The following is a 20607-nucleotide window of genomic DNA, read 5'->3' on the forward strand; positions in this document are numbered from 1 at the left end:
GGCTTTTATTTCGGTTAAGGTTGCCCTTTTTGTGTAAAAAAAGAAATATGTTAAAAAATGAATGAGAAAAGAGGGTGAACCAGTTGTATTTGACTGTCCTGGCTTTAGGGCGGATGGTCTTTAAGTAGTTAAGTATGGTGGCACCCTGGGGCTTGGGCCAAGAGTGCTTTATGGTTATAAAGTTTCTGTTGATGTAGGTAATTTGTTGATGTTACATTGTAAGCAAAATAAAAGACCACGGCCTGTTTATCCAATACAAAGTTGTCAGTGTTTATATTTATGATATGAAAAGAGTTTCTGTTAAGCTGGTTTATTTGTTCTTGGCGCATATCCCATACAATCACGTGTTTCAAGACTACTAATTATTAGTAGTAATACACAAGGCCACACTGTGGATGATTAAGTGGCCACCAAATGTGTGGGTATTCACAGCCACAAATTAAATGTTATACTAGTGTGGCTGTGCCTATCCACCACGGCAGCTGATCTGCCGCTGGAATAGCAGTATCGGTAAGTATAAGACCCTATTGGCCACTAGACAAACATTTGGTGAGCCAGATGGCCAGTCTGGACCTGGTAATGTGAACAAAAAAAGTAATTTGTGTGACCGTTAACCCAAATGAATGCTAAAATACCTTCTCAACAAACAATTTACTAAATAAGGATATAAAAAACAATATGTGCTTGCAACTCAAAAACAAATACATGTGTCCAATAAACAAACACAAATAGGTGGAGCAAATAAAGAAATAACAGCATATACCCTTCCCTTATGGTAATCACGCTCTCATATCAAGAGCGATTTGAGGAAGCCCATCCAGGGCGAAATGCGTCATTGGCAACTTTAGCAGCATTTGGTATTTGTTTATTTTGATTTAATGTATTTGTTGTGATAAATACCTTTAGCCATATTTGCAAAGTCCGTTTTTCTGGTTGTATCAGGCCGCCTAAGGGCTAAAGAAGAGAGTGCTGCCCTGAGTCAGCACCATTGCCGTTTGATGAGGAGGGTGTGGGGTTAACTATATAACCCACAGGAGTTTGGGCTCTACCGCTATGAGTGTATATATCACCAATATTTTTCACATATTATCTGTGAAACATATTGCGCTATTGTGTTATATTTTTATTTTTAGAGTATTACCCATATAAAAGCGTGATTACCATAAGGGAAATGGTATATACTCTTATTTATTTGCTCCACCTATTTGTGTTTGTTTATTGAACACATGTATTTGTTTTTGATTTGCAGACCACAAACAGGCCATTGGCTGCTTCTAGGAAACGAGAAAATAAGACCGCTGGGACATTTTATTACTTTATTATTAAGTTGTGGGCAAAAGATCATATGCTAAAACATCATACATAACAACCACTATTCCTCATCAATGAAAATGACTCGATGGACAGGGGAATTTAGATCCATAAAACATAATATGAAAGGGAAATGTAGAGCCATAATTATATATAGTAATTATATAAGCAAAAAAAAAAAACCCCAAAAATCCAGCATCCTGCACTCCAAAGTGTTACATCGATGCTAGCCTGGATCTTCAACATAAAGGAGCACTTTGAGGACTTGCACGTTTTAATACAACAATGCAGACATTAACGTTTCAGTCCCACTTGTATTATTTATATTTGTATGTGTATATATGTGTGTATATATATGTGTGTGTATGTATACATGTAATCTCAATAGGAGCGCTGTTTAAATGTCCGGAAGAATTGCTCCTAGATCGTTAAGGAGACGCCCACTCCTAGCACAAGACCATTGCGTAACACAACACGTGACTGTCACTCCGTTTACAGGTAGCGCAGAATTCCCCTGCTTATTTCCTGCAGCTTAGCGAATGATCCCCGTTCTTTAGAGATCACCGATTCAACGGAGCCAAGCTAGTGGATGACGTCATCGTGGCTGCAATTACCTGGCCGCGACAGCACTTTTGACTTCCAGGCCCAGGGTGGATCTAAACTGGGCAGTAAGCTGACACTTCCTGGGCAAGAAGAGCTGCGGGCATAGAGACATCGTTATTGCAGTAAGTGGGAGGTGTAGGTGCGATAAGAAAGGGGCACAGAGTCAAGTGACACTCACTGGAGGGAAGTCAGGAGGGCAGGGGGAAAGCAGTGTGGTCGGGGGCGTGGCCGCCACTGTAAAAACGTAGACTGTACATTTCTGTAAATAGTCTGGTAAATAATCCGGCCCGGGTGTGGAGAGGGGGACAGGCACATTAGGATAATTGTGACAAGTTTCCTGGGATTTTTATTTTTTGTGTTGCTAACTAAAGTGGATCTAGTTTCTAGTGGCTGGCCAGGCATGATGGGTGTTGTGTCCTGCAGCACTTGTATGTGGAACATAGACGTGATAGAGGTAACTTGTAAATTACAGATGGCCTCTTTAATTAGCATTATATCTGATCCCTTCCTAAAAGGTTATGCCAGTAACACTATTCCTCAATCAGTTGTGTAACGCACGCATACATTAATAGAAAGTCATACTTCTCCTGGTGTTTTCTGGCTGAGTGTCATTGTTTAGTGGCAGATGTACTCTAGACCCCGTCAAAGACATTACAATACACTTTATACAATGATGTAAGCCAATCTAGAACATGAGATGCTTCCACGTCAATCTACTAATATTATCATATTTCAAGAGTTGTAGTTTATTTGCTAAAGTGGGAATTTGAATGTGAGTTTGTGGGATGGTTATAGTTTTAACTTACCAACTTAATTATGCTTAAGGTAGACCTGATATGGCCTTGTATAATTGTCAACATAAAACATATATACTGTGCCTCAATCTCACATCACAAATGATGATGTGATAACTTCTGGCACCAAAATCGGTAATTACTTAATACATGTCAATTTTGGTAAATATTTCTGATGAATATAGAATTTTTCCTTCTAGTCTTATGAATCATTTGTGCCTCTCACCTTGTCACAGGTGAGCACATAAATATTAACAGTCATTTGGCTACCAACTATACCCCAACTTCTTGGCCCTTTCATCCAATCTCTAAGCTTTGAAGCCAAAGTGTGTCTCTTGTCGAATTTACCCTACTTTGGGTGACTTGTTAAACCACTGGGAGTTATGCTGTACCACAGTCAATATCTATTCAAATAACATTGTGTATATATGCCATATGTCTAATTCCTTAATGTTGTCAATGCTTAAGGTATGGAGGAGGAGGAGGAGCAGCAGCAGCTGCAGCAAAGAGATGCACTGGAAATTGATTTGATTCATCACCCAGAGACTATAACGTGTGAACGCCTGAATCACATGCTGATGGCCCCTTTGAAAGATCGCTACCGGAAGCTGAATGTGGAGACCCTGCTTCGGAGTGGGACAGAGGTACATCCCCTAGAAAAGCCATACTGTGAGCGAGAAATATTAATGTCGAGTGCAGGAGTAAGTCAGGGAACCCTAATTTTGTCACTTCTTTAAAGGAGCAACCATGCACAGAGATCAGTGAAAATGCATTAGTGGATTATTATTATTATTAGTTAATATAATAAATGATATGTAACATTTATTTAATAAATCCTCAGCCTCCTGCTTTAAGATCTGTAATTACTGCACTAAATATTCTGGAGAAATATGGAAGGAATTTGCTGTCCCCGCTTCGCCCCAAGTTTTGGAGAAGCGTCAAGTTTAATAACCCTGTTTTTAAGGCACAGGTGGATGCCATTGAGGTAACATTTCAATATTTGCATTTCTTAACTTTTTGTGTCTTTTTTTTCTCCTTTCAATGGCTTTGAGGTTGTGTTGTTTCTTATTTGCACTTTGTTTTTTTGTTACATAGTGGTTCCAGTCTTTTTTTTCTGTTGGCTTCTGCATCTCACGCTCTCATTAAGTGTGTTAAGATATATTTTTACGTGTTTGTCCACATACATACATACATACTCTCTCTGTTTAGGGTGGGCGTATTGTGCTATCCTTGTATGGATACTCATGTGCTCTTCCAGATGGTCTCAGTTTTCCAGACTCTGTGCAGGAACCAGACTTGGCTACAGTTGCTGAAGTAACTGCTGATGTTATTATCCTGCATCACGAGCTTAACCTGCTCATCTCGGTGAGGCTTGGCCAGCTACTTTTTGTGTCCCTGCTTGTAATTTTCTAGTTTTGGATCAGAAAAATAATTGCAGCATGTCACCACAAACACCTTCTGGTCTAACACCAGGAGTCATGGCATATGCATATTTTTTTTTAAAAAATTATTTCCTGTGGGGGAAGTTGGAGCTCCTTTTATTATAATATTGTGTTTATTCCAGAACTCGCACCCACGCCAGTTAGAGGCAGCAAAGGAACTGTTGGGAGGATGCCTTTCACAGGTAAAAAAAAATCTGTTTTGGATGGATTAGGGGTTGGTTTAGTGTGCAAATGATTTAACAAAGGTAACCTACTGAACCCATCTTTTATTGTTCTTCCTCTAGCAGTCTGCTGTTCTGGGATCGAAAGAAGTGTATCCAACTGTACCTCCAGGTCCTCCAGGTACTGCTACTTGTGTCCTCTGGGTGTATTTGACTTTCAAATGTTGTGGGTAAAATGTTGAGTGTCTGTGGCATATGGGGGATTGATTTAAGTAGTGCCATCTTTATACCTCATGGCGCCTGCAGAGATCTGTGCAGCAGCCAACACAGACCACTCCACTACTGCTTTCTCCTTCACAGTCTGGGTGCTGCCTGATGCAGAATGCGGGGATATGACATCATATCCTGGTTCTTGGCACCAGCAGGTGGTGCACAGGCCACAAGGGAAGAAGTGGTCTGTGCCACGGCTGCTAAGACCTCCAGACCGTGGTGGCTCTGTCCCAACCTCTAATAGGCTTCTAGGTCGCAGGAACTAGGCTCTCAAATAGCAGAGGATTTATGTGGCTTCTACCACAAATATTAGATAAATGTTCCTTATAACCATGATATAAAAGTATGGTGATAGTCCCCCTGGATTTCAGGAGGGATTTCTTGTGTGTGAGCAGTCTGACTTTGTCTGATGATGTAACCTTAGAACAGAGCTTTTGTTATGGAATTGTATATTATTTGTACCACCAATGAAGCTTCCAAGGGGACATGGACAATTGAATGTCTTATGTGTCAGTGTGTTGACGTTTCATAGCTCTGTATTATATGAGCAATGCATCTCTTAAACATTACCCGTTCTGCTTTTCTTTTTTTAGAATCTCTCTCTGACAGATGCTGCCTTTGTGGTGGGCTCATGATCTCCGTGTACTGCCCCTCATGCCGAGAGACACTCTGTGCTTCCTGTGATCACAGAGTACACATACACCCCAGTCGCACTCACCATCAGCGCACAACCATCGACGCGGCATCCAAGCTCAGGTACTCAGCCTTTGGTGTGAGTTCTTTATTCGACTGGGCCAACACAGAAAATTATGTAAAGTAACACCTTTCAAGAGCTCACAGGTCTTTTCTTCAGAAAAGACTTATTCATGAAGATAAGGAAATTTATATCTGGTGACATAATTGCAAAAGAGCTTTTCTATTGATAAATAAGCCTTTAAAACTTACACTTGGAGTAACTAACACAATGTGCCATTGGAACAGAGGAGTGATGGGAGTGATAAAGGACCTATGAAGATATTCCATTAAAAATCAGCGATCACCTCCTAAACTTAAATGGTGTCGCTGGAATGCCTCGATCAGGAGGCATCCAGCGACACCAAACACTTAACTCTGGATGGACTGTGACCGCCCGGGAAAAAAAATAATAAAGATGAAAAAGTTCGCTAGACGGTCTCCAAACCTTCTAGAGAACTCTGGCTCCACTTGCAGGTTGAATACAGGTACTGCATTCAACCATGCAAGTCAATGGAGCCCAACTTTCTAATCACAGTGTGATTAGAAAAAATTAAAATAAAATAAAAAAACAGTAAAATGTAAAAATAATTTCCCACTGATGTCACTATCAGGGGAACCTCGAAGTTGAAAAAAAAATTTTAAATTTTTTTTTTAAAAAGGCAAAAAAATAAAATATATATAAAAAATATATTTTTGTGAGCAAGCCCTAAAATTAGCACATTAGCTTAAAACAATTCTCTCATGGAAAGAGTTAACATACTGGCATATTAAATGCCCATGGGGTGTCTACTTTAAAAAAATGTATGATTTGATGGGGTAAATTGAATTGGCCGGGTTCAACAAGGTCCCAATTAACACGGGGGGGAAGGATGGCCACACATCTAATTTCCAATTAGAAAAATGCACACGTACCAAATGTGGCCTTTTAGTTCCCCAAAAAAATGACAAACCCATGCATGTGGGGTATCACTGTACTCAGGAGATGTTGCTGAATACATATTGGGGTGTCGTGTGACAGCGGCATATACCAGGAGCTGTAAATTCATACATAACATAGGTGTGTGGGGGAAAAATACACACAAAAGAATACTACTGCAAACTTTGAAAAAATTCTGGTGGTAAAATGTGTGCATGCAAAGAGTTAAAATACCAGCATTTAAAATACCCTGGTGTGTCTAGTTTTCAAAAATATATGGTTTTGTTGGGCACCCTGAAATGGCCCGGCTCAAAGATGTACCAAATAGGGCATGGGCAGTGGATCCCCAAACTCTAAAGTTCAACATTGAAAAATGCGCATGTCCCAAATGTGGCCCTTTTGCCCCCAAACAGCCAGGCAAAATCATTCATGTGAGGTATCGCTGTACTCAGGAGATGTTGCTGAACACATATTGGGTTGTTTTGTGATAGTGACATATACCAGAACCTTTTAATTCATACCTGAAGTAAAATGTGTGTGACAGAACAAATGCAAAAAAATTACTACCACAAAGTTTGACAAAGACTGGTGGTAGATATGGTGCATGGAAAGAGTTAAAATAATAGCATTTGAAATACCCTGGGGTGTCTAGTTTTCAAAAATATATGGCTTTATTGGGCACACTGAAATGGCCCGACTCAAAGATGTACCAAATAGGGCATGGGCAGTTGATCGCCAAAGTTCAACATTGAAAATGCGCATGTCCCAAATGTGGCCCTTTTGCCCCCAAACAGCCAGGCAAAATCATTCATGTGAGGTATCGCTGTACTCAGGAGATGTTGCTAAACATTTTACTTTACTACCATAAAGTTTGACAAAGGCTGATGGTAGAATTAGTGCTTGGAAAGGGTTAAAATACTAGCACTTGGAATACCCTGGGCTGTCTAGTTTTCAAAAATATATGACTTGATGGGGGTAAATTGCATTGGCCGGCTTCAAAGATACCCGAAATGGCAAATGGGGGGAAGAATTACCAGATTTGGAAAAAATGGCTTTAAAAAAGCAAAACGCTACCTGTACTTATTGCCCCATAATGTGTAGAAAAAAGCAAAAAAACATTGGGTATTTCTAAACTCAGGAAAAATAGTAGGTTTTTTATAGATGAGTAAAAGATTTTTCAACTAAAAGTTAGAAACAGTCATTTTTTTTCAAAATTTTTCACCATATTTTATACTTTTTTTAATAGTAAATAATATGATACAATCAAAACAACATATATAATGTGTGTGGGTTCAGTAAACGGGAAAGAAGAAAATTACAGCTAAACATGAGCAGCGCAGAAATGTTAAAACGGCCATTGTCACAAAGGGTACAAAAAGTAAAATCAGCCTTTGTCACAAAGGGGTTAATATGCTAGTTGTACCATCTTTTTTGCCTCAGGTCTCGATAACCTTGAGATGTATACCCCTTAATTTAATACCAAATGTCTCCATAATAAATCCTAGACTGATAAACAAGAAGCTAGAGGTAGACAGTTTTAACAAATTTGTTATTCTATAATAATAGAATAGGTGACCATCCCTTTTTAATTTTTCTTGCAGGTCTGCAGGTCAGGGTGCGTTCACACTCCCATCTTCTCGTCCTTTTTGGCAATGTCTGACTTGCCACACTCTAAACAGGGGAGCCTCTGTGTTGTGTGTTGGATGTGAACGCCCTCGCGCTTGTGGGAGCAGCCTTTCCAGTCATTCACCAACAAGCACTACGCAAAAGGACACTTGGGAGTGTCGGGCATGCACCCTGCAAAATCCTTCCTCTGCTGTGCTGTGTGCTGTGTGTGAACGGCCTAGGCTAGCCAGTAAACCATCTCAAGATAGCCCTGAGGCCACTGCCTTGCCCCTGAGAGATTTCCAAGACGCAGCATTTTTCATGGAAAATTTGGTCTTCCCCGATAGCTACAGCAGTAAAACGCTCACCTTTCCAAAGACGGAGAGACATGAATCGGTTGCGTTTTCAGAAAGAGAGAGCGTAAAGAATACAGCTATCTCAGTTCACAGCAGCCATAACACAGTGGGCTTCCTCAAGAGCAATGGTACAGGGGAGGTAATATATCGTAATTCAGCTGTTACACGACTGCTACATGATTACCATGTATCTCTATACACACACGCTTATTTTGTTTTGTGACACGCAGGGCTGGCAGTGCTCCCACTGTACCTTCTATAACACTCGGAACGGATGTGTTTGTGAAGTGTGTGACAGGACCAGCGAAGGCTTGTCTGCTACGGATGAGCACAAAACCCAGGATCCACAGAAACTCTCACACTACCAAGAGGAGACGAGGCAGAAGAAGCTAAGCGAGGATGGAGCCAAACTAGTTGCACTTATACGGGTAAAACGCGTGTGCTTCACAAGAGGGTGTGCGATACTGGGTTGTTTAATTTCTTCTACTGGGAAAAATCTCAATGTAGACTGCGTAGGTCTTTCATGTAGCTTTTCAAAAAGCATGGTATGTGATCGCTGGCCTCTCCAAGAATCACATTTAGATTGGGATGCAGGGTTCCACAATAAAAAATAGATAGATGCAAGCCTGCCTCTGTGTACATAGATAATTTATACCAGGCACGTATTTCTAGGTTGGTAAAAACTGAATAGATAAATATATATATACTCTCTTTACCTAATGCATCATGCTTTCTTAGTCCATCAGTTCTAGATTTGTCATGCCCTTTGAAGGTATGTTTTTTTAAGCGCTGCATAAATTGTTTGGGCTATATACATAAGACAATACAAATAATATATTATCAGCTAAACGTGTCATATTTAACATATGGTTTTACAGAACAACCAACCAGACCTGTAGGTGGACAGTGACCACTTGCTCTTATTTAGACACATGATGTGGGTACGTTGATTGACACGTAATTAATAAAAGGTGACCATTGGACTCTGACTCTTTATCTTGATGCTGAAAAGGAAGGGGAGAGGTGCGGTACTTCTCCTGAAGAAATATGCAGCACTATTAAATATTCAGGTACCGAGGTGCCCCTGCGGTGGCTGCAGACTGAACTTCCGTATGTGCTGGAGCATGTAATAGATGCTGTATCACAGAAAGCGGGAGCCGAAGTGGGGGCTTTAACACCTGATGAAGCTCGCATTGCTTGGATTGCAAGCGGCGGGGACACAGAAGATGCTGTTGCACAGTGTGTGATCGAGAGAAGGCGAAAGGTAACGTGATGGATAAACAAATGATCAAACGAGATGGAATTATGTCTAAGGCAATTATTTTATTATTTTTACCAGTTGAATTTTCATCCTCATAAAATATTAAACTAGCCATGCCGCAGACTGTTGTGTTGTATAGAAACTGCTTTTTTTCAGCTCCTGACAATGATAAGACCACTTTCCAAACTTTGCACCAGAATCACTTTTTAGTTGTTACATCTATTTTTCTATAGACTTTCACCTGTGGTATTGACTTGTCTTCTCATTCTGCCTCCGATTCATAGGTGGAGGAACTGCGTGCCCTGGGGTTCATGGATCATGCCAAGGTGGTTGCAGCTCTGTTTGAAAGCTCTGGGGATGTTGGGAAAGCTCTAAGCATATTACAAAGACCCCTTGTAGAGCCTTTCCTTGCACGCATATGGGCAGACCAACAGCCAGCCATAAATGTATTCTCCGGAGACAGACAGGTATATACGTGACCGCTTGTTGGGGAAAATGGTACTTTGTTGGGGAAAATGGTAGTTTTTGTTCTTAATTGCCCTTTTTGAGTATTTCCATAGGCAATTCTCCGTCGATTGCTTGCAGAATATTCCCTGCCTAGTTGGGGCCGGGCTGAGCTGGCTTTGACTTTGCTTCAGGAAAGAGAAGGGCGTTATAATGTGCAGGATGTTGTAGAAGCAGTAAGAGAGTCCCAGGACCGCGACTTTATAAAGAGGATGCTAACACAGGAGTGTGCAGTGTGTGGATGGGAGCTCCCGCGTAACAAGGTAATCCTGCGACATGGTAATCTCATCTTTTTTTTTACTTTACTAAATCATTTAGGTATGCATACACTTGACGATTCAATAGAAATCTGTTAAGAGAACATCATATAGGAAGTTATCTCTCTATAGGGGCAACATTCCATAGGTTGGACTGTCTCTGTCTTTTGTCCCTGTGTTCCACTATTTTATGTACAGGATCACTTATTTTTCGTTGACTCAATTATTCACCTTCTACAGCTGGAGTTATGTGGATACAGGCTCTCTTTCTTCTACAAAATAAAAGAATTGCATGAACATAGGACAGAAGCAGAAGAAGGCTGGGCTTTTTCGAGCTTGTGATCTCCTGTATTTTGTGTCCCAATGTAGATGCGCTCTCTTACTTCATGCGAATGCTGTATTTGCCCTGACTGTTTCCGGATACATTTTACTGTGGCAATAAAAGAAAAGCACATCAGGGACATGGTTTGTCCGGCGTGCGAGGCACCTGAGATAAGCGACGAGGGTGAACTTATTCATTATTTTTCTACTCTGGATATCCTGGTTAGTATGTATACATAACTGCACATTTACATCTGTCAACACATAAGAGAGAAAAGTGTTCTCTGGATAAGGAACTTCTTTTGTCCCGTCTGGTAGCAGGAATCTCTCACTCCCTGTATATTAGCAAAAATATCTCCCTGTCTATTAGCCAAGAATCTCTTTCTTTCCCTGTCCATTGGCAGAATTTAATTATCCCTGCATATTAGCAGGAACATCTCTCTCTCCCTTTTCGTTAGGAGAGTCTTTCTCATCCTGTCTGACAAACTCCGGTTAGCTCTGATGATTAAAAGTTACCTGGTGCTTTGAACTTGCAGGAGGCGGTAATCTGGTTCTCAATGTTTCTCTGGTAATTATGGCCGTTGGCCTGTAGTTAGTGAATATATGTTTTTGTAGCATCTGACAACCCCATGTCTAGCCAGTGGTAGTTCGGTTACACAATTCGCTTTTTTTTATCTGGCCTGCTGATGTGTAGATATTGTCCTGTTACATGGTACTGTAGATATTTGGTATGCTGGTCGGTAGTGAACATTCTGACACGTCAGCTTACAAGTTGCTGGTTTCTCATCACTTATTTTTAGGTGTTCTCTAGTCTTGGGATTGTCAGTTATTTTGTTTCTCATAGTTATAGAGCTTAGTATGGTCTAGTGTTGGTCTACAGTTCAAGACAATCTTCAAACAAGTTAAGAAACGGCTATACAATTTGCTGCTCTATGTGCATAATGTTTAATACACGTAGACTCTTCTTTTCCTAACTTTAAAGGGTGGCTCCCAACATATGTCCTGTGATTGTAAGGAACATGTATGTGTTATTTGTCTCAAAAAGCCTTTTAAATAGTAACTCTATCATGTAATCATATGTTTCAAGTGAGACCTCTCCTAACCATGAACCCCCTGCTATTTGAGAAGCCTTGGAGATTAGAACACGGCACTGTGTGTATAACATGTGATGGCAGAGAATGTAATTACCGCCTCTTTTCTTCTGTTCTAGCTACGAGACACTCTTGAGGTTGATGCATATAATTTGTTCCATAAAAAGCTGACGGAAAGAACACTAATGAAAGACCCCAAATTTCTGTGGTGCACTCATGTGAGTTTACACTGTACTGTATACGCTTTAAACATACTCGCATGATTTTCCCCTCGACCAGTAAAATTACTGTGTCCTACACATTATGTTCAGTAATACAATTGCATTTTTATCGATATAAAGTTAGAAAAAAAGAAGCCTAATTGAAATTGAGCGCAATTAATCCATTTCCAAAGATGTGTGTGCATTTTATTTTGGAACTAAGATAAGTAGCTTTGTTTTTGACATGTATCATCTAACGATATATAATTATCTCTACAGTGCTCCTTTGGGTTTATTTATGAAAGGGATCAGCTGGATGTGAAGTGTCCTCAATGCGCGTGCAGCTTCTGTAGAAACTGTAAGCGGCCGGTAAGTGCTATTAGAGTTGATAGAAACTTGGGGAAATAAAGCACTTCTGTAGGGAGTTATAGATAAAATACATGGCTGGCACACGTTGTGTATTTGTGATGTTGCCTAAACACACTTTCTTGTGTGGGAGACCATGCATCTTGGAGGTGGAGAGAGGCCCTGCAGATATGGACCTAGTGTACACTTGACTGGTTGATCTTAAGATGTTGTATGCAGTACCATAAAAACCCTGCCTTCATAGTCTTGCGCTTTTACTTTTTTTCACCATTTATCTATCCCATGCCCTTCTTCAACTTGGTCCTGTTTCTCATCATGCAGTGGGAAGAGCAGCACCGCTCTTTAAGCTGTGAGGAGTTTCAGAGCTGGAAGCGAGAAAATGATGCAGAGTATCAAGCCCAAGGACTGGCCATATACTTGCAGGAGAACGGGATAAGTAAGTATATGTGTGCACAGATATCTGGTCATGTATGATAAAAGACCAAATTTTGTATTGTGTGTGTGTGTAAATATTTAAAATATGTTTGTATATGCTCTTTACACAGCCTGCCCCCACTGTAAATTCTCTTACGCCTTGGCCCGGGGAGGCTGCATGCACTTCATCTGCTCCCAGTGCCGACACCAGTTCTGCAGTGGCTGTTATAACACTTTCCATCCCAAGAATGTGAGTGGTTTCTCTAATAGGTCTACCATACTTGGCTGTTATATATGATTAAAATAAAGGTTCGTGACAGTTTAGAAATAGTCCCTTATTTCATGCCACTGGAAGCATCTATCTGAAATTCTGGGTTATCTTACTACTTACACCTGATGCTGTCTGCATTGAGCTAGGTCACAATATTTCTCATCCATTTCTTACAAGGTGAACTGGGTGATCTACTCCCAACACTAATATGTCATCCTTTAATAAAATATAGTGCACTACTATATACTGCTACTATGATGCCAGAACTTCTTTTTTTATATATTTTTAAACAATGGATATATATTAGAGAATGTTACTAAAAAAATCACAAATACCATATTTGCTCGATTATAAGACGACCCCCCAAATCTGAATTTTAATTTAGGAAAAAAAAAGAAAAAGCCTGACTATAAGACGACCCTATAGGAAAAAAGTTTTACCAGTAAATGTTAATTCATCTAAACTATTTTTTTTAATAAAAACTATGATTGAGAAAAATATTTTGGTTTTATTTCCTTCTATTTTCCAACCTGCCCCCCCAGTTATGCACATCTGCCCCAGAAATGCCTTATACCCCCTATATGCCACTGTGCCCCATGATATGCCTTTTAACCCTCTAAATGCCACTGTGCCCCATGATATGCCTTTTGACGCCCTATGTGCCACTCTGCCTCCAGAAATGCCTTATACCCCTATATGCCACTCTGGCATTTAGAGGGTTAAAAGGCATATTATGGGGAAGAGTGGCATATAGGGAGGTTTAAGGCATTCAGGAGGCAGAGTGGCGTATAGAGGCTTAAAAAAAGGCATTTCTGGAGGCAGAAGGGGGGTTAAAAGGCATTTCACAGAGCACTCTGCTTCCAGAAATGCCTTATGCCACCCATTTAACACTCCCCCCCCCCCCCCCCCCCAACTTACCGGTGCTTCTGACTCCCCTGTCATGTAGCCGGGGCAGCGTGTAGATCCCACGCACTTACGCTGCAGCTGGTGCGGGGAACTCTGATCTCTGACAGCCGGGGAAGGTCTGCGCGATGGACGCAGACAACCCCCGCTGCTAGCCACACCTACTTCCTGCTGCAGCGGAAGTTGTCTACGCGAATCGCGTAGACATCTACACGCTGCCCCAGCTACACACCGGGGACTCAGAGGTACCGGTAAGTGGGGCGGGGGAGACAGGAGGATCCAGGTCCCCTGCAGCTGCGGGGGATCTGGATCTTAGTCGTCTCATAGTCAGACCTACTTGAGGTCTGATTATAAGACGACCCCGATTATAAGACGAGGGGTATTTTTCAGAGCATTTGCTCTGAAAAAAAACCTCGTCTTATAATCGAGCAAATACGGTACTCTACATATAATTTATTTACATAATTGTTATGCTCCTGTTCTGATATGACTGTTTGCTGGTAGTATATTGTATGGGAGTGTTGGCTGTTTATGCTACAGAATGATTATAATTACTTTTTATTTATTTGACTGCTTTTGCCCACATGCTGCTCAAGAATGGTCACAACCTGCTTCCATGTTTCTATAGATATTCGTACAGCTAACATTTTAGTCACAAGTTTTATGAAATCATAACCAATGGGTGATTTTTTTTTTTGCACTGTGAGTTCCGTGGGTTCTTAATGTTTGTTTCTTGTGTGACATTGGGTGTACTTTTAGAAATGTGCAGTACCTTCCTGTACGGTGAGGACATCTCTTCATGCTCACCATCCTAGAGACTGTCTCTTCTATCTGCGGGACTGGGAAGTGTCACGTCTTCAGAGACTCCTTCAAGTGAGTGCCTTAAAAAATTCCATAAAGATAATGTAGCGCTATAATTTTTTTTACTACCTACTTCAGTAACCAGTGAAGATTTATGTCACGCAGAGAAAAGAAAATTTCATTGCGCTAAGATAGTCTCAGGCTCAAATAATACAAATGTGTAAAAATTAGTGTGAGCATGCTGCAAATACAGTGTATTGGCTGTACAGTGTATAGAAAAAAACAAAAACTGTCTGCGCTTCTCACCCTAATAAAGTTGGCAACAAATATATAAACATAATATAAATGAGAGGTTTTGGTTATATGAATTGGCCAAAGCATAATTAAGCTCACCCGCCATGTCAAGGCACACTCTCAATAGGGTGAGAACCTACTCTCACCTCCTACATAGTGGGCACACAAAGCAGTTTATACTGCTACCAAAACCAGATTAATGTGTTGGGGGAGGTGCAATTAAACCTCCTCCCTATTAACCCCTGGACAGCAAGCTGCAACCAGACTCATGAGGAGCCAACAACCTCACATATGTGCAGAGAAAAAAAAAATGTTGGTGTGCTAAGCTATTAGCGTTTTTCATATATCTCCAACTTACACACCTCCTCGTTATTGGTATATTTGTAGCAGCCATTTCTGATTCTTCTTTTTGTTCTACTAGGTGTCCCACGTGCAGTTTAACACAGAGCCCCCGACTGGTACTCAGACAGGCCCAGGAGGTAAGCTAGAAAGATTTGGTATGTTTTTTGGTTTTTTTTAATACAAGTATCCCAGTTGAATTTGTAATTGAGAATAAAACTATGAGGTATGGAAGACGTGGCCATCCTCAATCCAAGATGGCAGCATAAGGTGTTGGGTCTCATGGTATGATCCACTCATAAGGCTTCTGTGGGGCTTATTTTGCCACCAAAGTCTAGTTGAGTACGTAGGCAAGTGTAGTTGAAGCCTTTGACACGTTTGAATGGAAGTTTAAACATAATTCTCCTGTCAACCCTTTAGTGAATAGACCACTATATGTTTGTTACCCTGCAGGTATAATTGATTCTCCTGTTCCTAAGTTATGTACTAACATTTCTTCAACTCAATATCCTAAGCCAGTTTGACTTTATGATAACTAACTTTATCAGTTCTTTTGCTTGATTTTGATCTTGGAAACAGTTTTTTCCCTTAGCATGGTTTTCATTATTTTTCCTACTATTGTCTTCTGGAACTGCTCGTGTCATCTTTCTTATACCACAGTGTTTATTCTTACTAACAAATTTATTGCAATGTTCAGCTGCCTTTACAACATTTTAGACGGGTTTATTTCATATATATTACTATATTGTGTAGTGGATACTAGGTACCTATGACAGAATATACAGATTGACAGGAATAACAATATACCAACGTATCCGATCTGGAGAACTCGTGGCAGAACGCTCAAGCATGTGCTTCAGTTCGCTTATGTCTCATAGTAAAAAGACCATGGGCAGAAACTCTGTCCTATCTTCTGCACAGCCACAATATATTCAGTATGGAAAAATTCTTATTTTTTTATTGAAAACTGTTCAACACCACCATTAACATGCCTGCAAATAACATTCCCAGTGTTGTAGAATATCTGAAAACTACCTGATGATGCTATGCAAGTTAGTGAAGAGGAGCTAGCAGGAGCCAGTCAGTCCACAGTACAAATAAAATCTCAGGTCCAGATCAATACACATCGACGTAGCACACTTAGGAAGAACAACTAATGCCATACCTGTTACTCCTAAACCAAAGACCAGGAGCAGCTATAGAGTGTTGCCAACCTATATCCTTATCAGTCGCATTAAAGTTTTTTCTGTCTGAAAAATAATAATTATTATTCAAAAAGTAAAGTCCTTTAGCTGCTAATGATTACTTGCTCCTGTGTGTCTTTTCCTTGTCCGTCGGTGCTGAGCCAGTATCTAACAGTACAAGAACTAGCTGTGTCCATAAAGCATCTGAATCTGTCAAGTGTGGCGATAAGCAACACTGTTCCCATTAGATCTTTTTGGAGTATCTAAATATATCTGAAAAGGCAATACTGATTAAGAGGATTATCCAGTAAACCATGATTTGTAATGAAAAGTTGTGAGAAGAAGCAGTCTCTCTCATCCATTTAACTATCCATTATGCTGTACCATCTGACCACTTATTCTTGGAAAACACTTGCCAGGGTTCATAATTCATAACGAACTGTGTTTGATGAAATGGTAACACCAGAGCTCACTCACAACTCGTGGTTTAGTGAATGTTTTTCAACTTTCTGTACCTTTTCTTTGTAGGAGGGTGCCGAGTTATAGAGCAGAAGGAAACTCTTGATGGTCTAACAGATGAAGCCTGTGGGAAGATGACAGCACCTGGCTATGCCGGGTTGTGCGAGTGAGTGTCATTCCTTTACCATACTTGTGCAGATATATTAATTTAAAGAACAAGAGAGAGAAACTAAAATATGGTTGCGTTTGGAAATTAAAAGGTTAAAAATTCAAAGGTACCAATAAATCTTTTCTATAGAGAATTGTGGTTGCATGGTATAGATTTCCAGCAGAGTTGGTAAGGACTGAAACAGTCGAATACATGAAGAATGCCCTGACATATGCATGTGTTGTATGAGGTATTTAAACTTTGCAGGGGTACCAGCCAGTTCTTATTTACAGTTAAACTCTTCCATCTATGACGTGCAATATAGACATCCCAGGTAAATTGATTCAAATTGCTCCAATATCTTTCTAATCCCTTCATGCTATGCCATCCACCATGATATCTATGCCTCCTTTTTTTCCCTCCTACTCACGGGTTAATTTATTCTAATTTTTCACACCATTCTTATTTTTTTTGAGAAATACTGTTTTTGCTCTTAGGTCTCATTATAAGGAATACCTTGTTAGCCGGATTAATGCTCTGTCTTTGGACCCCTGCGTTCTCTATGATTTGGGAGAGGTTATCAATGTATGTCAGCGATACCTGTCTGCGTTCCCAGCTCAAGAAAACCATGAGGATAATGCAAGCTATAGAGATCGTCTTGTGAGAGTGAGTAAAACAATGTCTTTGTTCATCTCTTGCTTTTTTCTCTTATTTTTGTATTCACTTTTTTTGTGCATTCATTCCCAACAAACCCACTCTTTTTTTACTCAAGGTCTTTTTATATGGTCTGTCTGTCTTCACCTCCACCCATGCATCTTGCTCTTTTCCCAATTCCTCTACCTGGCCACTCTAATGTCACAGTTTCTCTCCTGGGGCATAAAGACAAAACCAAGGACTGATTAAGAGCCGAGTCTTGTATTGGGGGGAAATCGCGCAGACTAGATGGCCCTAATGGTTCTTATCTGCTGTCAAATTATATGTCTACATGCCTGTGGGTTCCTCTGTATCCTTTCTCTCACACATATTAAGTCCCGATTCACATAAAAGGGATGTAGTTGCTGGCGATTTTGGTGTGGACCTCAGTGATACCCCTTTTAAAACCAGCAACACACACCAGACTCATCCTGCTTGTAGCTACCCAAGTGTCCAGAGGCTTCAACCTTGTTACATCTTTCTCAAGCCATTTTGCCTGCTTTGTGGTGAACCTAAAGTCAGGGAGCACTCCTTAGAGACTTTTGGATGATTCACATGTGATGGGACTTTCTTTCACACAGCCTGGAACATTCTTATATATTTTTTTTTGCCTTCTACCCAGGTTCTAATCACCGAGGTCCCTCTGAGCATGAACAGCCAAAGGAAGCAACACCCATAATTTCACTTTCTGACTCAAAATAGGCACATCCTTCTACCAGTGAGCTGAGGAGGAAACATTCTGAGACGCCTATACATTGTACAATTCAAACAGTTATTAAAAGTTATACACTATATTGCTTGGGTGGCTTTCTGTGCAGTCCCAAACAGTACCCCTTTACTTATTTCCTACTTAGTTTAAGCAAGGCCACTTGAATACAGGGGAGAAAGAATTGTTGAGAAAGCTACTCCGTCCTACCTTAGAACTCTTCCAACAAAAACCATATATTATGCATGGCCCACTGAGCCAATCTTACGGTATGTCTATGTATTTCAAAATGTGGGCAAGAAAAATATTTTAACAGTAAAAAATAGCTACATCCTAAGAAACTGCGATGTGACCGTTAATCGATTATACGTGCTATAGGCTAACCAAGGGTTACATAGATTTACAGGGTGTCACTGGGGTCATCATTAAACACACCTACCAGGGGCAAAGATTTGGGAGTAACAAAAATGCTTAAGGAAAACACGTTAATTGCTTAGCTGATCTTTGATTAAAGAATTAGGCATGACTGCTCTTTAAATTATGACGAATACAGTACCTGGACATACTGCTCATACTAACAATTGGACGAGCCTTTGGTTTTGTTTTCTTTTTTTTTTTTTTTTTTTTTACTTGCCTTCTGTATCGCAAACTATGTGGTTGTACATTGCTGTGAACTTTCAAAATCCAAACAATGCGTTTGCACTAAGACAATTTGCACTTTAGGACAAAAGACGTAATAATATGTCCTCAAAGAACATCCTTAAGTCCTTTTATTTTCCTCGTTCTGAAAGAGCTCTCCCTGCACATGACTGAAATATGATGCCATATGACAGCTTTACCTCCCTGCCTTGATCCGAGCCTTCAGATTCCCGGGTCGCTGCTAGAATAATAATGGCCAAAAAGCATACAATACACAGCAATAATTCAGTGCATATCCAGCGAATACCACTCAAAAAACACCTAACATGAAAGATATAAATATTGAGGATTAATGTTGCTTAACCGCCACTATGTCAAATAACTTCAAGTTTGGAGAGTCCTATATAATTTTTCATGGCTATATTGCTTACCAAGGAGCTGAACTAGTGGGACTGCATTGCCTTTTAACACAAAAGAGATTCTCAAGAAATTTAACTCTTTAAGGACTGAGCTGATTTTTATTTTTTGTACCCTTTTGTGACAATGGTTTTAAAATATTTGTGATGCTCATGTTTCGCTGTAATTTTCTTCTCTCATTCACTGTACCCATAGTTTTATATTGTTTTTTTTTCTTGACAAGAAGAGCTTACTGATGCAATTATGTTGATCATATCATTGTAACAATTTTAACATTTCTGCGGTGCTCGTGTTTAGCTGTAATTTTCTTCTCTCACATTTAGTGAACCCACACAAATTATATAGTGTTTAATGTTTTTAAAAAAAACAATTAGAAATTGTTTTTATTTAAAGATATGTATAAAATATGGTGAAAAAATGAAAAAAAAGCACTCATCTATAAAAGGTAATGAAAAAACCTGCTAAATAGAATCTACTATTTGTCCTGAGTTTAGAAAAATGTGTTTAGGGGTATGAGGTTTTTTTTGCACGTTATAGGCCAATAAGTACAAGTAGCATATTGCTGTTTCAAAACCATGTTTGTTTTTCAAAGCTTGGCATTCTGCCCCATGTGCTAGTTGGGTCATCTTTGAAGCCGGTCTGTTAAATTTACCCCATTAAATCTATATATATTTTTGAAGATTAGACACCCAGGAATTGTTCATAAATTTTTTTTTTTTTATATTTATTTTGTTTACATTTGTTGGGCATACTTTCTTTGAACTGGATGATTCCCCTTATGATGTCATCCAGTGGAGGGCTGGATTTTGTCACACCAACAAACAGGGAGGTCGAACCTACAAATACTAACAAACAAATACACATTAGCACATTCGCACAAATGCACTTCCGCATACACACCAGCATACTCACATTAAGGCACACTTACACGCTCACACTACTACACACATTAAAACACCCTCACTCTATCGTCACAGCTTTACAGCCTTACCTGGTTGAGACCCTTCCTGATAGTATTACCACGGGGTTAACTGACCTCATTGTGGTCCCACGGGGGCTGGTCCAACTCTGATGTCGCTGGTCTAGTAGATTGGGCTAAGATAGCAGAGTTTGAAAACATACAAATGGCTCATAAGCAGCTACCTA

At 40.0% G+C, this 20607-nt stretch overlaps 1 protein-coding gene across 1 annotated transcript; it reads left to right on the top strand.

Moving 5' to 3' along the window:
• Nucleotides 1-1900: 1900 nt before the first annotated feature.
• Nucleotides 1901-18378, top strand: LOC149300501 (E3 ubiquitin-protein ligase RNF31-like). The gene is made up of 22 exons (XM_089485009.1): nt 1901-1979; nt 3177-3352; nt 3550-3693; nt 3918-4073; nt 4273-4332; nt 4435-4492; nt 5175-5337; nt 8185-8332; nt 8424-8621; nt 9206-9457; nt 9739-9921; nt 10015-10221; nt 10585-10758; nt 11747-11845; nt 12107-12196; nt 12515-12629; nt 12739-12857; nt 14541-14654; nt 15298-15355; nt 16928-17024; nt 17504-17672; nt 18322-18378. The coding sequence occupies exons 1-22, from the start codon at nt 1901-1903 to the stop codon at nt 18376-18378; spliced, it is 2916 nt and encodes a 971-aa protein (XP_089341135.1).
• Nucleotides 18379-20607: the final 2229 nt, after the last annotated feature.

The sequence above is a fragment of the Sceloporus occidentalis genome, unplaced genomic scaffold (assembly GCF_023333645.1).
Source record: "Sceloporus occidentalis isolate IW3139 unplaced genomic scaffold, rSceOcc1.0.p SCAF_24, whole genome shotgun sequence".
Lineage (NCBI taxonomy): Eukaryota > Metazoa > Chordata > Lepidosauria > Squamata > Phrynosomatidae > Sceloporus > Sceloporus occidentalis.

Coding starts and splice junctions, on each gene's coding strand:
- LOC149300501 (XM_089485009.1), top strand. CDS start 1,901: ATGACGTCATCGTGGCTGCAATTACCTGGCCGCGACAGCACTTTTGAC. Junction 10,759..11,746: donor TTTCTACTCTGGATATCCTG/GTTAGTATGTAT, acceptor CTTCTGTTCTAG/CTACGAGACACTCTTGAGGT. Junction 15,356..16,927: donor TACTCAGACAGGCCCAGGAG/GTAAGCTAGAAA, acceptor TTTTCTTTGTAG/GAGGGTGCCGAGTTATAGAG.